General features: G+C 33.5%; 1 protein-coding gene across 1 annotated transcript in view; it reads right to left on the reverse strand.

Moving 5' to 3' along the window:
* Nucleotides 1–20391, reverse strand: part of LOC123265114 (tachykinin-like peptides receptor 86C) — a 114952-nt gene that overhangs the window by 2562 nt on the left and 91999 nt on the right. Inside the window, exons 4-7 of the mRNA XM_044728756.1 lie at nt 18633–18713; nt 17867–18017; nt 16307–16503; nt 14507–14634 (exon numbers count right to left, since the gene is read on the reverse strand). Of these exons, the coding sequence (XP_044584691.1) occupies nt 14507–14634; nt 16307–16503; nt 17867–18017; nt 18633–18713 (557 nt within the window). The remainder of the gene's footprint in view (nt 1–14506; nt 14635–16306; nt 16504–17866; nt 18018–18632; nt 18714–20391) is intronic.

Below are 20391 nucleotides of genomic sequence, written 5' to 3' on the forward strand. Positions count from 1 at the left end.
TTAACGGGTTGCAGTCAACTAGTCAGATTGATAACATTCCGAATTAATAAATTTCTAGAACTTAGAAAGTAAATATAAAATATAATTTAAAATAATTAATTTTACAAATTTTAAAATTTCGAAAAATATAAACTTGAATAATGAAAAAACTAAAATTATATTAATAGAATCTTTCAAAGTCACAAAGTCTCAATAAATTAAAAAACATAATAACGAAAATTTTTACGCCAGAATGAATGAACAGAGGAACACTCATTTAGCCGAAAAATGTAAATATATAGTTATTTGGATGAGTAATTTTCGGCCGAATCATTATTCGTGTGGATGAGTATTCGGATGAATATACGTCGGAACGAACTTTTTTCGAAATTAAATCAATTTTAACTCTTGAGGAATATAAGATTTATGTTTACTTATATTCGATAGCTCGGTATTTTATAATTTGCAAAATTGTTTTTCGGCTGGTATTATATTTAAGTTAATGTATTTTATAAACTTTGAATGTAGCGGAATTTTTAATTTTCTAAAGTTTTGATAATTCGGAATGCTGTCGATCTGACTGGTTGACCGCAACCCGTTAACTAGGGTTAACAAATCTTTATTTGAATTAAATAAATGAGTCGATTCAATTAAATAAACCAAAACGAAGTAGTATTTGATTCAAAGTAATATATATTTAAATAAAAGAAATTTGTTAACATTAAATAAATATTTTTGATTCATTTCAAATAAATCTGTGCATTTGAGTCAAACAAACCGTTTTCTCAGTGAAGTTTAATAAAACAGTTTTTTGAATTTTCAAACTGCACTAATTTCTGAATGAATGAACTGATTTTTTCGCATTTGGCAGTATTCCACGCAGTTTTTTCAATTATATAATTGAATATACTTTTGAACACAAACTGATCGAACCGAAAATCTTAGAGAAATTTGAAAAATTCACTTTTTCTGAATTTTTTCGACAACGATAACTCACGAATCAATTAACCGATTTACACGTTCTTGGTGGCGATCGACGTGGTTTTTTGGGCTCTAATAATTATTTTATTTCATAAAAAACAATCCAAAGAGAAATGTCGAAGTTATGTGAAAAAAACACTTTTTTCGAAATTTTTCGTTTTCGATAACTCTTGAACGAATCAACCGATTTTGATGGGACTGGTGGCAATCGACGTGGTTTTTCAAACTTAAGAGCAGATTAGTTTTAAGAATTGATCGGTGGAGCCGTTCAGAAGTTATTCCGAAAAAACGATTTTTTGAAAATTTTATTTTTGAGATTTTTCAAAATCGAGCGAACCGAATCAATTTAAATTTTTATGAAATTTAATGGCAATGATACTCTTTGGATTGCCACCTATTTCAATCCAATCGGCCGAGCCGTTCAAAAGTTATAAGAAGTTTATTCATGCACACATGCAGCCCGATGGACACCATCGCGGGAAGTCAGGGAAGCTTCCTGTGACCTTAAAACGTAGAGATCTGATGAAAACTCCATTTTCGCAAAACGGGGTAAAACCAATAACTTCCTGATTTTTGAAAATTTTCAATTTTTTTAGCGTGAAGTTAAAAATCATGAAATTCGGCTTCTATTTTTTTCTATACTTTTGTAATAAAATTAAAATGATTTATTGTCGAATCAAGTTAATTTACTATTTTTTTCTTTATTCAATTTCTTTGCAAGAAAAAATTGCATATTAATTTATTTAAATTAGTTAAAAAGCGAATATCCTGTTAAAAACAACAATCCGAACTTTGTTTATGCTTGAAAAGAAATTTTCCGTCGTAAATGAATAAATATTAAGATATTGAGGTTCCGCTGGTGAAGCGCCAAGAAATTCAACTGGCATAGAATATAAAATCGCAAAAACAAATCTTAGTTCAGGGCTACTTGGAACTGACGAAATGTAAATATATACGTGTACGTGTAGAGGAAAGGATCTTTTCTCAAATGCAAATTACCCTCAATCTATGTACACTCTACGTATAATTTTCCCAATACATGGTAATATTTCGTATTTCCACATACTCACGCGTATTTTATTCTCAATGGCCATCTATTGCTATAACATTTATATAACATATATGTATATGCATATGTATATATCTCTATAGATTCTCTTTGTGTTTGAGTTTGCTAGTCTAGATTTCGTCGACTATTAGATGTTATCGAATAGCAAACACAGTAATTTAATGTCAGTTTAATGTTTATTATCCAAATTGTAACAAACGAACTGTTAACAAGACAAACGGACTAATAATAGTATATTACACTACTAGGGTCGAAAGTTTGAGATTTCTGCACTGCGCACCATGATGCCCAAGGCGTAGCCGAAGGAATCAAACTGATTGAAAATAAGTGTAAAAAAATGTTTTGATAAAGCCAAATTTTAGAGATAAATAATATTACTTAAAATTAACCATCAGAACAAAAAAATTTATTTATAATATGCAACGAAAAATTTCCAACAATATAATGGTAGATAAAATCTTACTGAGTTATGAAAAAAAATTTTAGAATAAAAAATCAAAATAGTTCAATTTACATGGCTGTATTTTATTATTTACAATAAAAAAATTTAGTCTAGAACATGTTTATAAAAAATAATTGAGGCGCGCAGTAGCCCTATCGGATCCGGCCCTTGCTTACCAAAGCATTGGACCGGGTTCGAGTACGGCGTACACCAATGAATATTTTAAATATTTAAGTGTATCATTCAGCCCAAAAAATAAAACGAGTTCCAATCTCAAAAGTTTACCCCCTACCGTAGTCGCTCATGACCTTAGTAGTTTATGCGACTTTAAACAAATAAAAAAAAAAAAAAAAAAAATAATTGGATAAAAATTTACCGGCTACGGATAATTTGATGATATGGTCCTCGATTAATTTGATCATGTCTAAAGTTTCATCCACGATCAAATTATTAAGGGCCAGGTCAATGTTTATCTTTAGTCAATGATATTATCTATTGTTAGTCTTGAGTGATTTTTTTCACATACAATACAACTCCCATTTACCTTTTTATTTAGGTCTAATTCCCGAAGTAACCGGCAGATGCAGTTAAGGCCAGACTAATAAGACGGAGCCTCTTTCATAGAGCCGAATGAGACACTTGAATGATCTGGCTATAGACTAGGGGAAGGGGGGGTGGCAAAGTGGGCCCCTTAAGGGAAAAATGGTCATATCCGTACTTTTTTTTTACTCTTTGCACTACTTTTTAGCCCCTTGTTTGTAATTCAACATCGATAAGCTGTGTCCATTAAGATAAAAAAATCTAGAATGTGGGGCAAAGTGGGCCTTCTCCAAAAATCTTGTCATAAACATTTTTTTCGCACATTTTAAAAGCTTTGAGTTATGATTTTTTTCAGACAAATAAAACTTTCGCGCATGAGCAATAAGGTGCCTTTTTTGACTAATTTTTTCTTGATCCCATCATGAAAATTTGTTCGCAATATCCTAAAAAAATTCTCTAAGAATTTGAGCTCTCCAATATTACTATGAAGAGCTCGATCAAGGTGTGAAAAGATTTCCCATTAAATATACACGTAAAACTCGAGCTGTTTCCTTAAATTTTCACAGCTCAGTAGCATTTCATAGCATTACTTCAATCAAAGATGGGTTATTTTACTTAGAATTGAATGCTCCACAAAACTGCCCATCGTGGCGTAATCGTAACTCACACTGGCGAGGGAGTACCACCAAATCCAATTTTTTTCATAAAATTTACGCTTTTCTCGTCACTGAGAAGAGCTACGAAAAACATTTGAATGACTAACTTGTAGTAAATTTGATTTTCTACAAAAAAGATCCCGAGCACTAAATTGCTAACATCAATATTTCAGGAGATATTAACGTCTTAAATTTTTGTAGTTTTAAATTTTTATCTACGATCACTTCCAAACAAAACTGTTGTTTTTTCATTACATATCATTACGTCTTTAAAAAATTACTTCTTTGAAAAATTAGGAGAATTACAGAAAATACGGGGTAATTTATTTGTCAAATTGATCACTTTTGAATTCGATCCTTTTTGATTTAGCTGAAAAATTTTTGTCCTTTCTTACACTACTAAAAAATGTTTTTAGGATTTTTTTAAATTTTTTTACCCAACCCCTTTCAAATGTATTTTCCAAAAAAAAAAAATGAGGAAAACGGTTGACCCTGAAGGCCATTCCTGCAACTTCCCGCTACTTTTGTTATTAAGCGCTCAAAATTGCACTCATTATGTTTTTGAGCTCTTCAAGCTCAAAAATATAATTTTCGTGTAGTTTTGAGCTCTCCGAGCTCAAAAGTCTGATAGAAGTTTAATGAAACACTATTTTTTGAATTTTCAAACCGCAATAACTTTTGAATGAATGAACCGATTTTCACGCAGTTGGCGGCATTCGACGCAGTTTTTCAAGTTCTATAATATATTTTCAAACACAAATTGATCAGACCAGAAATTTTGGTGTAATTTGGAAAAAACACTTTTTTTCGATTTCTTTCGTCAACGATAACTCACGAACGAATCAACCAATTTTGACGGGATTGGTGGCGATCGACGTGGTTTTTTGATGTTAAAAGCTGATTAGTTTTTTGAATTGATCGGTCAAGCCGTTCGAAAGTTATTAAAAAAAAACCACATTTGAAAAAATTTTTTTTCGCAGTTTTTTCAAGATTTCTCAAAATCTATAGGTCCAAATCGGTCCAATTTGTATTCAAAATCTAAGTTTAGTCCAACCCTTTCGAATGGCACCAACCGCGATCAAATCGGTCACACCGTTCAAAAGTTATGAGAGGTTTACATACATCCACACACACACACACACACACACACACCGCATTTCTGGATCGACTTACTGAGGACGCGAAGCATTACCACCCAGTGGCAATAGCCGGGGACTTCAATGCCTGGGCAGTAGACTGGGGCAGCAAGCATACAAACGCGCGAGGAAAGGAACTACTAGAAGCCTTTTCCACATTAGATGTAGTACTGCTCAACAGTGGTGATACACCAACCTACACCAAAGGAGACGCAAGTTCTATTGTAGATCTCACTTTCGTCAGTAGCAGCCTCACCAGAGGTAATATCAACTGGAAGGTGATGGATATCTACACAGCCAGCGACCACAACGCGATTCTCTGGGAAATATCAAACGTCCAGAGCCCGAGAAGACCTAAAAAGCAACTTAACACCATTGGTTGGAAGGTAAAAACTCTTGACCCAAGTGCATTGTTAGTAGCTCTCAATAGTGACCAGATTATCGCGGGCTGCACAGAAGAGAAGACCAAGGACCTGATGAAAAGAGTGACCCAGGCTTGTGATGCAAGTATGTCTCGTAGACGTGGCATGAACACAAGACCTTCCGTTCACTGGTGGAACGACCAGATCAGCGCCCTTCGTAAAGAGTGTCATCAGAAGAGAAGAATATCTCAGCGTGGCTACCAACGACCTAACTCTGCGGAGCTGGTCGCAGAGTACAAAAAAGCCCGTCGATCTCTGAACAAAGCCATCAAAGATAGCAAAAGAAAATGCTGGAAGGAGCTCATCAACGAGGTGGACAGAGATCTGTGGGGTAGGCCGTATAAGGTGGTCATGACCCATCTTAAAAACCAGCTAATGCCATCACCCACGTGTCCTCAACTCCTACAGAAGATCGTAAACGCGTTGTTCCCCGAACAAAGCGAGTTTAACTACCTATTAGCGCAGAATGAAATGGATGACATTCCATCTGTCACGGAGGAAGAACTGATGGAGGCTTGTAATCATGTAGGGAACAATAAAGCGCCGGGATTGGACGGGGTCCCCAATATTGCTTTAAAAACAACTATAAAAGCAGTGCCATCATTGTTCCTGGACGTCTACGACACATGCCTCAAGAAAGGGATTTTCCCTCGGAAGTGGAAGCAGCAACGACTAGTACTACTTCCAAAAGGGAAAAAGCCACCAGAAGAACCGTCATCTTATCGACCACTTTGTATGTTAGACACGGCAGGTAAGATATTTGAGCATATAATCCACCAAAGAATAGAAGCAGTTGTCGATCCACTCCTGGCAGATAACCAGTATGGTTTTCGGAAAGGACGATCAACCCTGGATGCAATCAATCTGGTTGTTGCAACGGCCAAGGAGGCAATCGAAGGGATCAGATGGAAGAGTGGAGCGAAGAAGTACTGCCTGGTGGCCACTTTGGACATCAAAAATGCCTTCAACTCCGCCAACTGGGACTGCATTATGCAAGCCCTGGAAGAGAAAAACGTACCAGGATACCTACGTAGGATAGTGGCTAGCTACTTCACGGACAGAATCCTGAGATACGACACGAAGAATGGTCCAAAAGAGTATGATATTACCGGAGGTGTACCCCAGGGTTCCGTTCTGGGTCCACTTCTGTGGAATGTCATGTATGATGGCCTGCTGAGACTGACTCTTCCAAGAAGTGTCAAGCTTGTTGCATATGCAGATGATGTAGCTGTCGTAATCGTTGCTAAACACCTAGATGAGATAAACCACATGTTCGGTATCAACTTTGAGAAAGTTAACCGGTGGATGGACTCAATGAATCTACAACTGGCTAAACAGAAGACTGAGGCTGTGCTTATTACCAGCAGAAAAGTGATAGAGACCATAAAGCTGAAAGTCGGAGAACAAGAAATCACATCACAACCATATATCCGATATCTGGGAGTGATGCTTGATGCCCGACTCAACTTTAAGCAGCAAGTCGAACACGTGAGTGCAAAAGCATCAGCAGTTGTAGCCAGCTTAGCACGACTGATGCCAAACGTCGGAGGTCCAAAGCAGAGCAGAAGACTACTGCTATCATCTGTAGTTACATCAATGCTCACTTACGGAATATCTATTTGGGCGGACGCACTAGAGAAGCAAGAATCATGGAGAAAGGCTGGACCAGTCTACTGCCTGAGTGCCTTAAGAGTAGCGAGCGCCTTCAGCACAATATCTATGGAAGCAGTGTGTGTCATTTCCGGAACTTTGCCTCTCAGAGTCTTAGCTGAGGAAAGACGGATCCTTTACCAACGAAATAAGTCAACCACACTAAGCGCTGAGGAGCTTAGAACAGAAGAACGGCAGAAGAGCATAAGTCGATGGCAACTATAGTGGGATGCCACAGTGAAGGGTAGGTGGACGCATCGTCTTATATCAAGGATCAACGTTTGGCTAAACCGGAGTCACGGTGAGGTCAACTATTATCTTACGCAGATGTTATCAGGACACGGCTGTTTCCGGGCGTATCTCCACCGCTTTAAGCATGATAATTCCCCAGAGTGCCCGTCCTGCCCAGGAGTCAATGAAGATGCAGAGCACATCTTCTTTGAGTGCCCACGTTTTTATCCATAGCGAGATGAGCTGGAGAATATCCTGAAGAGGAAAATCCAACCAGAGACAATAGTAGAAGCAATGCTGTCATCAGAGGCTGCCTGGAACGCCACAAACACGTTTGTCACGGGAGTTCTCTCAGACCTGCGGTCCATAGAAAGAAGAAGAGCGAATGACGCCAATTAGAAGAAGGAAAGAATAACACCTTAGCCACCAGAAGAAAGAGCAGTAGCTAGATCCTCCCCTCACGAAGTAATGCCTGACGGCGGTTTCCATAAGGGATTAGGGGAAAGAAGAAAAGGGGTTTAGGGTTTAGTGGGTAGGGGTGCTAGCGTCGAGTTTTAGTATGACACTGCGTCGAGTCGCCACATATCCAGGCCAAACAGCTATGCCTAGAATCCGTAAAAAGGATTCCCCCCCCCCCTTAAAAACACACACACACACACATACATACAGACACCATCGCGGAAATAGTCAGGGAAGCTTCCTAGGACCTCAAAACGTCAAGATCTGATGAAAACTCGATTTTCGAAAAACGGGGTAAAAATAAAAACTTCCCGATTTTTGAAAATTTTCAATTTTCTCAGCGGGAAGTTAAAAATACCAAAAAAATTTTCAAAGGTCAACTTTCAGCGAAGCTATAGACTTCAAATAAAATTTAATAAAATCGTTCCATCAATAATCTGCTATTTTTTAATATGAAAAAGCATATAGCTTCACTGCGAATGAACCTATTGACTTATTTCTTTTCTTTTAGTCTTTGTTTTTCATTACCCTTTACGAAAAAGCAATATGGTAAAATTTGACGAACCATTCTTGTTATTTCTTTTCTTACTTTTTAGAATCAATGACAATTTTTTGATAAAACCACTTTTAATCATTATCAAAGGTATAAATGATTTATTATTCACCTTTTTGTAAAAATTTCAGGGGCCCACTTTGTCCCCCCTTCCCCTACCCTCTCTTACTTCCCCAAGCCACACAACAGTATCAAAACCAATGGCAAGTCGTGATTACAAAAGAAATGGTCAAACAGGCCTTAATAAATGTTTTGAGGAGGGAGCTGAGAGAGTTTAACTCCTGAATTGCTTTTAGAACTTAAATCATTTTCACGACAAAGTTTGAAGTGCAAACATCTCCAGTTGTAAACCCTGAAATTTTAAGTCTCACATATATAATTATGATTTGTATAATCACTATATTAAATAAAAATGGCATCCAACAATTTCGATTTGAAAAAATTCAGGAGTTAGTAAAATCTGGCGAAATGAGTGTTAACTCAGTATTTGCTTGTGAACAATACGGTGAAATGAGTGTTTTACAATTTGCAATAATGAACTACGATGAAAAACTCATTGATTTGTTATTGAAAAATAACGTCTACGTGAATGATACCACTAAATTTTGGGAACGGCGCTCCAGCTAGCCATCAAAAACAAAAACTGGACATCGTAAAGAAGTTAGTTACTTCAGGAGCTGAAATCAACTTAACACGACATCATTATCCAATAATAATGCTTCCACTTCACCTGGCTATTTATTGTGGGAATTACGACATCACCGAGTTCCTGGTGATGTCAGGTGCTAATGTCAATGCAGAAGTTCACATAGCTACATTCAACAATACGAGTTGTAAATTCTCTGCTTTGAATCTGGCAATTTCTAAAATGGACATTCGAATAGTCAAGTTACTATTAAAGAACAACGCTATTATTAATGAAGGATCTAAAGAAGTATACTCTTCTCTACACCTGGCTGCAAGAACCAACAGAGTTGACATTCTCCTGATCCTGGAAAAATATGGAGCTAAGTTCAAGGTGATCAAGAACCAAGAGTATATATCAGAGTTCAAGGCAGCTATGCGACAGTATAATGTCGACATTCTCAACCTCTTTTCAAGAAACTGAGACAATTTATTGGACACTTCTGATTTTTCATGGTGATACAGTAGCTCACTTGGCAGTTCAGTTCGTTTGTATTAATATTTTGAGTTATTTACTTAACTGTGGAGCAAATATTAATGTGATTAATAATGAAAATTCAAGCTTGCTTGATACTACCATGAAGATAAACGTTGACCTGGCCCTTAATAATTTGATCGTGGATGAAACTTTAGACATGATCAAATTAATCGAGGATCATATCATCAAATTATCCATAGCCGGTATATTTATAAATAAAAAAATTAGGAAAACGGTTGACCCTGAAGGCCATCCCTGCAACTTCCCGCTAATTCCATACTTAGGCGCTTAAAATTGCACCAATGATGTTTTTGAGCTCTTCGAGCTTAAAAATACAATTTATGGAGTTGTTTTGAGCTCTTCGAGCTCAAAGAGATTGTTTTCCTATGCTTTTGAGCTCTTCGAGCTCAAAAGTCTGATAGAGATTTGATAAAACACTATTTTTTGAATTTTTAAACCGCAATAACTTTTGAATGAATAAACCGATTTTCACGCGGTTGGCAGCATTCGACGCAGTTTTTCAAGCCTCACAAAGAATGTCAAATTTTGAATTGATCGCGCTAGGAATTTCGGAGTTATTCTGAAAAAACACTTTTTTTCGGTTTTCTTTCGTTCACGATATCTCTCGAACGAATCAACCGATTTTGACCGGACTGGTGGCGATCGACGTGGTTTTTTGAGGTTAAGAGCTGATTAGTTTTGGAATTGAACCATAAAGCCGTTTAAAAGTTATTCCAAAAACCACATTTGAAAAATTTTTTCAGTTTTTGAAGATTTCTCAAAATCTATTGATCTGAATCGGTCCAAATAGTTTTCAAAATCTAAGTTTGGTCAAGCCCTTCCGAATGGCACCAACCGCGATGAAATCGGTCAAGCTGTTCAAAAGTTATAAGCGATTCACATACTTTCACACACATACACACACACACACACACACACACACTCACACACACACACACACACACACACATATACAGACACCATCGCGGAAATAGTCAGGGAAGCTTCCTAGAACCTCAAAACGTCGAGATCTGATGAAAACTCGATTTTCGAAAAACAGGGTAAAAACAATAACTTCCCGATTTTTGAAAATTTTCAATTTTCTCAGCGGGAAGTTAAAAATACCAAAAAAATTTTCAAAGGTCAACTTTCAGCGAAGCTATAGACTTCAAATAAAATTTAATAAAATCGTTCCATCAATAATCTGCTATTTTTTAATATGAAAAAGCATATAGCTTCACTGCGAATGAACCTATTGACTTATTTCTTTTCTTTTAGTCTTTGTTTTTCATTACCCTTTACGAAAAAGCAATATGGTAAAATTTGACGAACCATTCTTGTTATTTCTTTTTCTTACTTTTTAGAATCAATGACAATTTTTTTGACAAAAACCACTTTTAATCATTATCAAAGGTATAAATGATTTATTATTCACCATGTCGGGACATGGGTGTTTTCGAGAGTATCTACACCGCTTTAAGCACGATGACTCTTCGGAGTGCCCGTCCTGCCCAGGAGCTGCTGAAGACGCGGAGCACGTCTTCTTTGTATGTCCTCGTTTCGATCCACAACGTTAAGAACTGGAGAGGATCCTGAACCAGAGAATGCAACCAGATTCACTAGTAGAAGCAATGTTGTCATCAGAAGCTGCCTGGAACGCTACCAACACGTTTGCAACAGAAGTCCTTAAAGACTTGCGTTCCACCGAAAGAAGAAGAGCAAATAGCAGAAGATAGAAGGAAGGTAGTTAACACCTTAGCCACCAGAAGGAAGAGCAGTAGCTAGATTGAATTCACGAAGTAATGCCTGACGGCGGTTTCCATGAGGGATTAGAGGAAAGAAGGAAAAGGGGTTTAGGGTTTAGTGGGTAGGGGCGTTAGTGTCGAGTTAGTATGACGCTGCGTCGAGTCGCCACATATCCAGGCCAAACAGCTATGCCTAGAATCCGTAAAAAGGATTCCCCCCCCCCCTAAAAACACACACACACACACACACACACACATAAATACATATAGACACCGTGACAACCTCACAGGTATAGTCAGGGAAGCTTCCTGTGACCTTCAAACGTCGAGATCTGATGAAAACTCGATTTTTGCAAAACGGGGTGAAAACAATAACTTCCCGATTTTTGAAAATCTTCAATTTTCTTAGCGGGAAGTTAAAAATTTAAGAGCTGTGGATAATAATTTTTTCAAATCACTCCAAGAAAAGTGCAAAAAAGAAGTAAGTGAATTAAAATCCAAAAGAATTAGCAAGACAAATTTAAATTATTATAATGTACTAGAAAAAACTTACATAGATTAGCGGTAGGATTAACACATTTAAATTAATGTTTTGACGAAGTAGAAATATTAACGGAATTTCTACTATATGGTAAAATAATAGTTCAAAATTTATGACAAGCGCTTGAAAGAAAGGAACTCGTGAAAAATGCTGAAAAGTTATATGACATTTTTTGTATGGATTTACCTGATTTAGTTGTCAGAAATATTTTTAATTATTTAAGTAACCTATATTTAAGATTGTTAAGTAAATGATCTTTTAAATGTATAAAGAAGATATTGTATGTTTTTGAACATTTTTTAGATTTAAATTCTTTTACTGTAAATAATAAAATGTAGCCATTTAAACTAAACTATTTTGATTTGTTATTCCAAAATTCTTTCCCATAATTCAATAAGTTTTTTTCTACTATTACTGTTGAAAAATTATTCTCACTCGACATTTTTTAAAAAATTTATTTATGTCTGGAAATACATTTCGACTTTAATTTATTTTGTTAATATACTGTTATTCATAATTAAAAAAATGATAGAGTGAGACTTAAATCTATAACTCAAATTTTTCTATTAATGAACGTGTTAAATTAAAAGTTACTCAAGTAAATTAATGTCCAACAGCCATGTAAATTGAACTATTTTAATTTTTTATTCTAAAATTTTTTTTCATCACTCAGTAAGGTTTTGTCTATCATTATATTGTTAGAAATTTTTTGTTGCATGTTATAAATACATTTTTTGGTTCTGATGGTAAATTTCAAGTAATAATACACGGAGAAAAAAATATCGTCAGAATGAGGATACGTATCGTTATTCTGACTATACGCCGTATACTCATTTTTCTTAGAGATATTCTGTGTAGCCAATATAGCTATACAGCGGATAGTCAAAAAGACGATCCGTATCATTATTTTAGGCATAACATTTAGTTAACTCAACTATACAGATCGTTACGTTAACGAAACAGTTGTCTGTTTTAACGAAACTACATATATTCACAAGAACTATTCTCTATAATGCTTACTAGAAACAAATGAATCCTTAAATCAGAAATCTGGATTGTTATTTCAAGAAAACGTTATTTAAGGATACGTTGGATAGTCATTTTAACAATATTTTTTTCTCCGTGTATTTATTTCTCGGCATGATATAAAATTTGGCCTTATCAAAACATTTTTTTACACTTAGGTATTTCCAGTCAGTTTGATCTCTTTGTTTCTTGTTTAAATTATTGTTGATATTTATGTATCCATGCAAATTTTTGTTCTTGAAGTCGATGTGAACACATTTAGACAAAATATAGGTCTAACCAGATTCGTTAATCTGGTGTATTAAGATTTTTTAATTGGTACATTTGTAAGAAATATACTAATAAATCACCAACACCAGCGCAACTGTAGTTAATTAATCAAGAATTTTTTTGTTTAATACAAAATGAATGAATTAAATTAAGTCAATTTCTTTATCAGTCGTGAAATTTACGTCTTTTACTTATCTATATGCTTGATATTTTTTCTCAATACACCAAGAACTTTTGAGTTATATTTTACTACACATTATAACTTTGAGTTTTGCGGGCTAACACTCGGCTTGAAGGAAATTATTATAAAGTATGCATATTCTGTAACTATAAGGTATCAACTAAGAAACACTAAAGTTTATACCGATAAAGTTTCAAGAGAAAAATTACTCGAGTATTTTATACAAGACAAGTTTTTTATTATTAATTTTCTTTTACCGTTCGACTTACTATTCAATAAATTGATTTTTTTAAATATTTATTATTCAATACATAATTTTGTCGGCCGGTAACTCATTGCCGTTTTCATTCGTTAGCCCAAGGGTGGCGTATTAGTGAAAAAAAATAAGCCGGGTATCTGGAGATTTAATGTTAAACCTTTTATTTATTCCGTGAAATTAAACGGTTATTGCCTTGAGGTTCTTGTTCTGCCTAAGAAAAATTACTCGATTAGGCAAGTTTAATTAAACCTCGTATTGTTGGATAAATTATGAAAATTATTTTTGTTCATTTATGGATTAACCGGTTTATGAATATTTTAATTTTTTTTTTAATTTTCCTTTTTATTTCTATCAATTTTTTACTAAAATTTTTACTGCAAATGTTTGCGATGCTTTTGCATGAGGATTTTTTATATTTATCGAGCGAAAATAGTAAATATTTATAGATACTTTCTGTTTTTCGTTTGTTGTTTTTAAAAATATGTATTTTGAGGAAAATATTTACTATCTGTTGAAGCAACAGTGAAATGGGATGGGAAGGATGGAAAAATTATATGTTACGTAAGTTTAAAAGATATGTTCGGCTGTTTGTTATATAACGCATTGTAAATATTTTCTATACAGTGTACTGAAAGATCAATGTATTTTTTTTGTAATCAATTTGTTTTGACGAATTCGTTTTGAACTTGTAAATTTTAAATTAAGTAATTAAATAAATTTTTGTTTATTTTTAATATTGACCGCTAGACAAATTATAATTTTAAGTAATTTTTTTGGTACGGGCAATTTTTATTTTCTCGTGAGACTGGCGCCCAAGAAAAGTCTCTACGCTAGCCTGAACTTTATAAATAGAATTTTTAATATTTATATCATATCTAAATCAATAAACATTTGACGATTTTTCAAATTGTTACATAGAATCAATTATTAAAAAAAAAATAATTAAAAAAATTTTTTTTCCAATAGTTTCTGTAGGTGGAATTTTTTTATTAAATATTTTTTATAATTTAATTTTTATGAGAATGTAAAAATTTATCAAATATCTATTGATTTTAGTATGTTATATTTATTTATTGATTTTACTCTAATTACTTTTTAAACGAAAATAGAGGTTTTTTTTTTTAATAAATAGAATGAATAGTTTTGTATTTCAAAATAAAAATCTAAAACAGTATAGTTAGCACATAAATTTGAAAACAATTACCTGATTGTGAGCGCACAGTATCAGAGTGTCTCAGTCTTGTCATCTCTTGCATCTGACAGTTTTCCGAGTCTGAGTAGCCCAGTAAACAGCAGCAATTGCAAATAATTTGTTGAAAATACACTCGAAATCTGTAAATAAAATAACACATTTATTTTTTATAAAACAAAATTAAAAATATAAAATGAAAAGAAAATCAAAATTAGCTTCGCTTGTCTCTCTTCAACTATAATATAACTTGAACTTTGACTCTCCGACATTTCGAGAATAACTTTTCTGATATTATTTTTTCTCTTATTCTAGTCCCATACAATTGCAAATGCAACTTGATAGATTAAAGAAGAAAAATTTTAGCAAACTCGTGAAAAAGTTCTATCGAGTTACATCTTACTTTATTTTTTTTCCATCACTTATTTTTTATTCTCAGTCATTAAAAGTATATTATAATAGTTTTTAGATTATTTTCTACTCGATAAAAATAATTGGCTATTTTTTACTTCCCGCTAAGAAAATCGAAGATTTTAAAAATTCGGGAAGTTATTGTTCTCACCCCGTTTTGAGAAAATGGAGTTTTCATCAGATCTCGACATTTTAAGGTCACAGGAAGCTTCCCTGACTCTTCCCGCGACGGTGTCCATCGGGCTGTATGTGTGCATGAATAAACTTCTTATAACTTTTGAACGGCTCGGCCGATTGGATCGAAATAGGTGGCAATCCAAAGAGTATCATTGCCATTAAAATTCGTAAAAATTTAAATTGATTCGGTTCGCTCGATTTTGAAAAATCTCAAAAATAAAATTTTCAAAAAATCGTTTTTTCGGAATAACTTCTGAACGGCTCCACCGATCAATTCCAAAAACTAATTTGCTCTTAAGTTTGAAAAACCACGTCGATTGCCACCAGTCCTATCAAAATCGGTTGATTCGTTCAAGAGTTATCGAAAACGAAAAATTTCGAAAAAAGTGTTTTTTTGGAATTACTTCGAAATTCCTCGTTCGATTGATTTAAACTTAAAAATTCGTTATGAGGTTTCAAAAACTGCGTCGAATACCACCAATCGCGTAATAATCGGTTCATTCATTCAAAAGTTATTGCGGTTTGAAAATTCAAAAAATAGTGTTTTATCAAACTTCTATCAGACTTTTGAGCTTGAAGAGCTCAAAAGCATAAAGAAGCTATCTCTTTGAGCTTGGAGAACTCAAAATAACACAGAAATTGTACTTTTGAGCTCGAAGAGCTCAAAAACAAAATAAGTGAAATGTTGAGCGTTTAGGTATGGAGTTAGCGGGAAGTTGCAGAGATGGCCTTTAGGGTCAACCGTTTTCCTAATTTTTTTCGTTGTTACGATAAATTTATGACAGTACTTTTTACTTTATTTTTAAAACTAATTATAATAAGTGATGTCTGATGAATGATAGAAAAAATAAAAATAACTACGGATAATTGGGTGAAATAAAATGAAGAAGTAAATTAAATTGACTGAGGATAAAATACCCAAAATTAAATATAAAGTCAAAGTATATTTATTTAGCAGGAAAGCAATTTTATTGAATGGGTAGAAAAAGTAAGTGTGCTTTTTTTTTAACGAGAGACGATTATCTAAAGTGCAAAGTCAAGTTTTCAAGGCATACAGATAAACGGGTAATTATCCACGATCGATGCTCTCCTTTCCACCGGATTTTCATGAATGAAATATTTGTAATAGTTTCATTTATAATCCGCTATTATTACTATTGTTGGATGAAATTTCTCGGCTCTGACGTAATAATTTCAGAAAGGGACGTGTAACTTTTAATTTCTCACCTGTTGTTCATCCAATAATAAATAATTGGATTAACTACCGCGTTTGACATGGCAAGCCAGTAAAAACTCAAATATACATGTTGTACATAGCTGCTGGCCATTACGCTTCGGTAGTGATAAAGAAATATGAAAAATCCATGGTAGGGCAGCCAGCATACTCCAAATATTGTCACTACAATTATGAACATTTTTACGACCTGAAAAAAGTATTAAATAATTATGTTGGTTTTAAAAAATTCGTAATTTTTTTTTTGTCTATTAATTAAATTAATTTTTTAAATTAAATTTATTTAAAAAATTAATTAATTTAATTAAAACGTCAATGAAACAGCTGAATGGCAAGAATACACTAAAAATTTCAGTTGAGGTACACATAAGTACATAATATGCAGTCGGTCTAATACGTCGTATTTCACATTTAGAAAATTTTACAGCAGATGGTAGAAAAGGATCATCTTTGACAGTGATTAAATGAATTTCGACGGATGAAAATATTTATTTAAAAATAGTTATTAAATTATTTCACCTGTATATTTTTAGAATGACTTGCATAATATTGTTATGACTCTATTAAAAAAAAAAAAAAAAAAATTTGTCAAATTTTGTGAGATACGACATATTAGAATGGTAGTATCAATATATTATACAAAGATTATAAATATAAACTATTAGTAATGTGTTATATGTAAAATAAGAAAACATAAAGAATAATATACAAATAAAAACAAAAAGGATGCATACGAAAAAAATTTCCATCCTTGTGTAAAGTGTAACAATTTTAGTGTCAAATATTTAAAATTTCAGTGTGTTGATGTAACACAATCGTTTGTGTTGTTCGATCAAACTATTTTTCAACACACTAACATTTCATTTGATATGTAAGTCACACTTTTTCAATGTCACATTAACACAAAGCTGTATTACTTGAAATACAGAGCTGTGTTACTTTATCGTTACCTATAAATTGTGTTGAATAAATGCTAAGTTTATTTTAAAAAAACATTGACACAAAGTTTTACGTTAAATTTAAAAAATTTTCCACTGTATAGATAGTAAAAAGTAGCGTAAACAAAAACAAAACCAATATTTTATTGCAAAAAATTTTGTGTCATTAATCCAAAAAAATTTGTTTTAAATACTTAACACTTTTAAATCAACACAAAAATGTGTCAAATATTTAACACAAATTTTTTTTGACATATTAATGCAAAATATTTTACTGTGTAAAATTTTTTAACCCCTGAAGGATAAACTGGGTAAAAAGTATCCACTCCTAAAATTCAACTTCATTAGAATTTTACAAACTTTGTCCATGTAAAATGTTATTTTTATATTATTAAATTATTTCAAAATTATATTTATCTTACGCAGAATTGTTTGAGCTTCACTTTAAAAACAAAAAAATTTTTTTGCCTTTATTGGATACTTAAAATTAAATTGTACTAGTACTTTTTACCCTTAATGCTGTTAGAGGAATACGGTTTAGATGTTTGCCTGCGGGGGTTAATAATGAAGAAACATTAATATTAAATTTTAATATTATCATTTTTAATTAAATACCTTTCGTTTGGATTTCATTGAATATTTTTGATGCTCCGTGTGTTCACCAATCGATTTAATTCCCCACAATTCGCGTCCCATAAGGGTGTAACAGATAGCCATCACAATCATTGGTATCAGGTATGTCACACCAAGAAATATCAAATTGTATCTAGAAAAAAGTTAGTTACAATTCTTGTTTAAGTTCACGGTAGTTGTTAATAAAGTATAATTAAAAAAAATTTATTTTTGAAGCTATGATTACTTTAAAGAAAAAAAAACAATTTGAACAAAATAATTCAGTAGCTGATAAATAATTAATTTATAAGAAGTATTGTGCATATTTTCATAATACAGATCATGCAATCTACACATGTCACATGTCACGTTTGTAACACAGTGACTTAATTAGCTTCCCGTACTTTCATTACTCCCGCTGGCATCCTAGCGGTGGTCTGTCATGTTGATACTAACAAACATCTGCTAATTTCCCTCACCGATTGCTTTAAGTCATGATTGGGACATTTATCTATTCAAATAATCCCTGCCCGGCAATTTGAGAATAATTTTATTCCCAGAATTACGAATTCTACCGACAATTTAAAAGATTAAAAAAAAAAAAAAAAAAAAAAAAAAACAAATTGTAAGCATCGCGGTAAAAATTAAATTAAAAATAAAAATTAATCGCTGTAATTATACTTCTTCAACGGAGGTTGACGGAATGCTCGGAATTCATAATAGCGATCTAAAATAATTAATTTAGGATTCGGATGAGCGTAATACTCACATGTATTCACTTCTACTATTCAGGTAATCTCCATCCGGCCATAACATGTAGCAAACAATTCTCGATTTGCCGTTGGAATATCTGAAATATTCAATTTCGCCCATATATTACCATAATTATTAAATTAATTGTAAGTAGCGCAGAAACAAACTTTGTTCTATCACCGCTTACTGTATCCGATTATGTAGATATATCGGTGAATACAATGCTTATGAGCGTGTAATTTACTTATTTCAATACGGCGTATTGTTAATAATGCGACATTAGTCGAGCATGTAATTATTATTTGTGTCTGATCATTGTAATTATTGACAAAGGTTTCAATCCCAATGTTCATTTCAATTGCTTGATGTTGATAAAATTTTTGATTTATTTTATGAAATTCAAAGGTTTGATAAATAATTTAATTTTTAATAAAAAAATATTAGAAAAAAATTTTTTTTTTTTCATTGAAACCCAGAAAAATCATTTTTTTTTTATTGATAAAAAAATTATTATTGCTTATTTTATATTTTGTGTTATAATAATATAGAATTTTGAATGAATATATATATATATAAGAAGCTGAAAAAAAAATTAGTAAAAGAGCTGACATCATGAGCCAGATAAAAGTATAATAAACCACTATTCTTTTAATTTTCAAACTGCAATTACTTTCGAAGGAATAAATCGATTTTCACGCGGTTGACGTGAACTGATGTTGAACTGGCGTTCAACTGATTTTGACCTACCCAGCGGTGATCAGAGTGGTTTTTTTAATGTTAAGGGCTGATTAGATTTTGGAATCGATCGGTATAGCAGTTTAAAAGTTATTCCAAAAAAATCACATTTAAAAAAATTTTTTTTCGTAGTTTTTTTTTTTAGATTTCTAGAAATTTACGGGTCCGACTCGATCCAAATTATATTATAAATCTAAGTTTAGTCTAGTCCTTTTGAATGGCGCCAACCGCGATCAAATTGGTCAAGCCCTTCAAAAGTTCTGAAAGGTTCACACACACACGCGGAGAGTAAGGTTGGTCGCGTCCGAAGGTCCTACTTTTATATCTTTCACATACTCTCTAGGTAGTGTCAAATAATCAACACAAACAACAATATAGAAATGTTACAAAATTTTTTAAAATCGTTCACTGTACAGGAGAGGAATAGCCCAGTATCGGCGATCGAGGTTTTGCAAACGGACCCGAAGTCGTCGTCATCAAACGGCCGTTTAGATAACGGGGTGGACCTCATAGCTCTGCTGTCTAGTTATGCTACAGGGAGTACGAAAACAGCTCCAATGGAAGTGGAGGGATTGTCGAGCAATAACGCTCTTCCAAAAAGTGGAGAACTTATGGCTCTTGTCACTGCCCATCCTCAGCGTGAAAGAATCAGGTCCGTACCGACCGCCAATGGTTAGGTTCATTGCTACAGCATATTGGTTGGCCAAAAAAAAAGAAGTACCAAATACGGCGGCGTCAACTATCTAAACATCTCCGTCGATGACCACAAAACCACAGCCACTTTTGGTCACTTCTGACAAACCACCACGGTGAGAAAAGGACAACAACAGGAAGAGGCAGCTGTCCACGCCCAGCCCTCTTTCAGAAATCCACAAGCCAGCACAAAAAGACAGCCCGGGAAGACACCTGAACTAAAGTGAGTCAAAATAAGAGGAACAAGGAAAGATAACACGAACCAGTGGCTCTGTCTACTAATATTCAAAACCAGCAAAGTAAAGGTAGATCACAGCCACCAAAAACTGAAAAATAGAAGACCAAAA

This window comes from Cotesia glomerata, linkage group LG5, assembly GCF_020080835.1.
Source record: "Cotesia glomerata isolate CgM1 linkage group LG5, MPM_Cglom_v2.3, whole genome shotgun sequence".
NCBI classification, from domain to species: Eukaryota; Metazoa; Arthropoda; class Insecta; order Hymenoptera; family Braconidae; genus Cotesia; species Cotesia glomerata.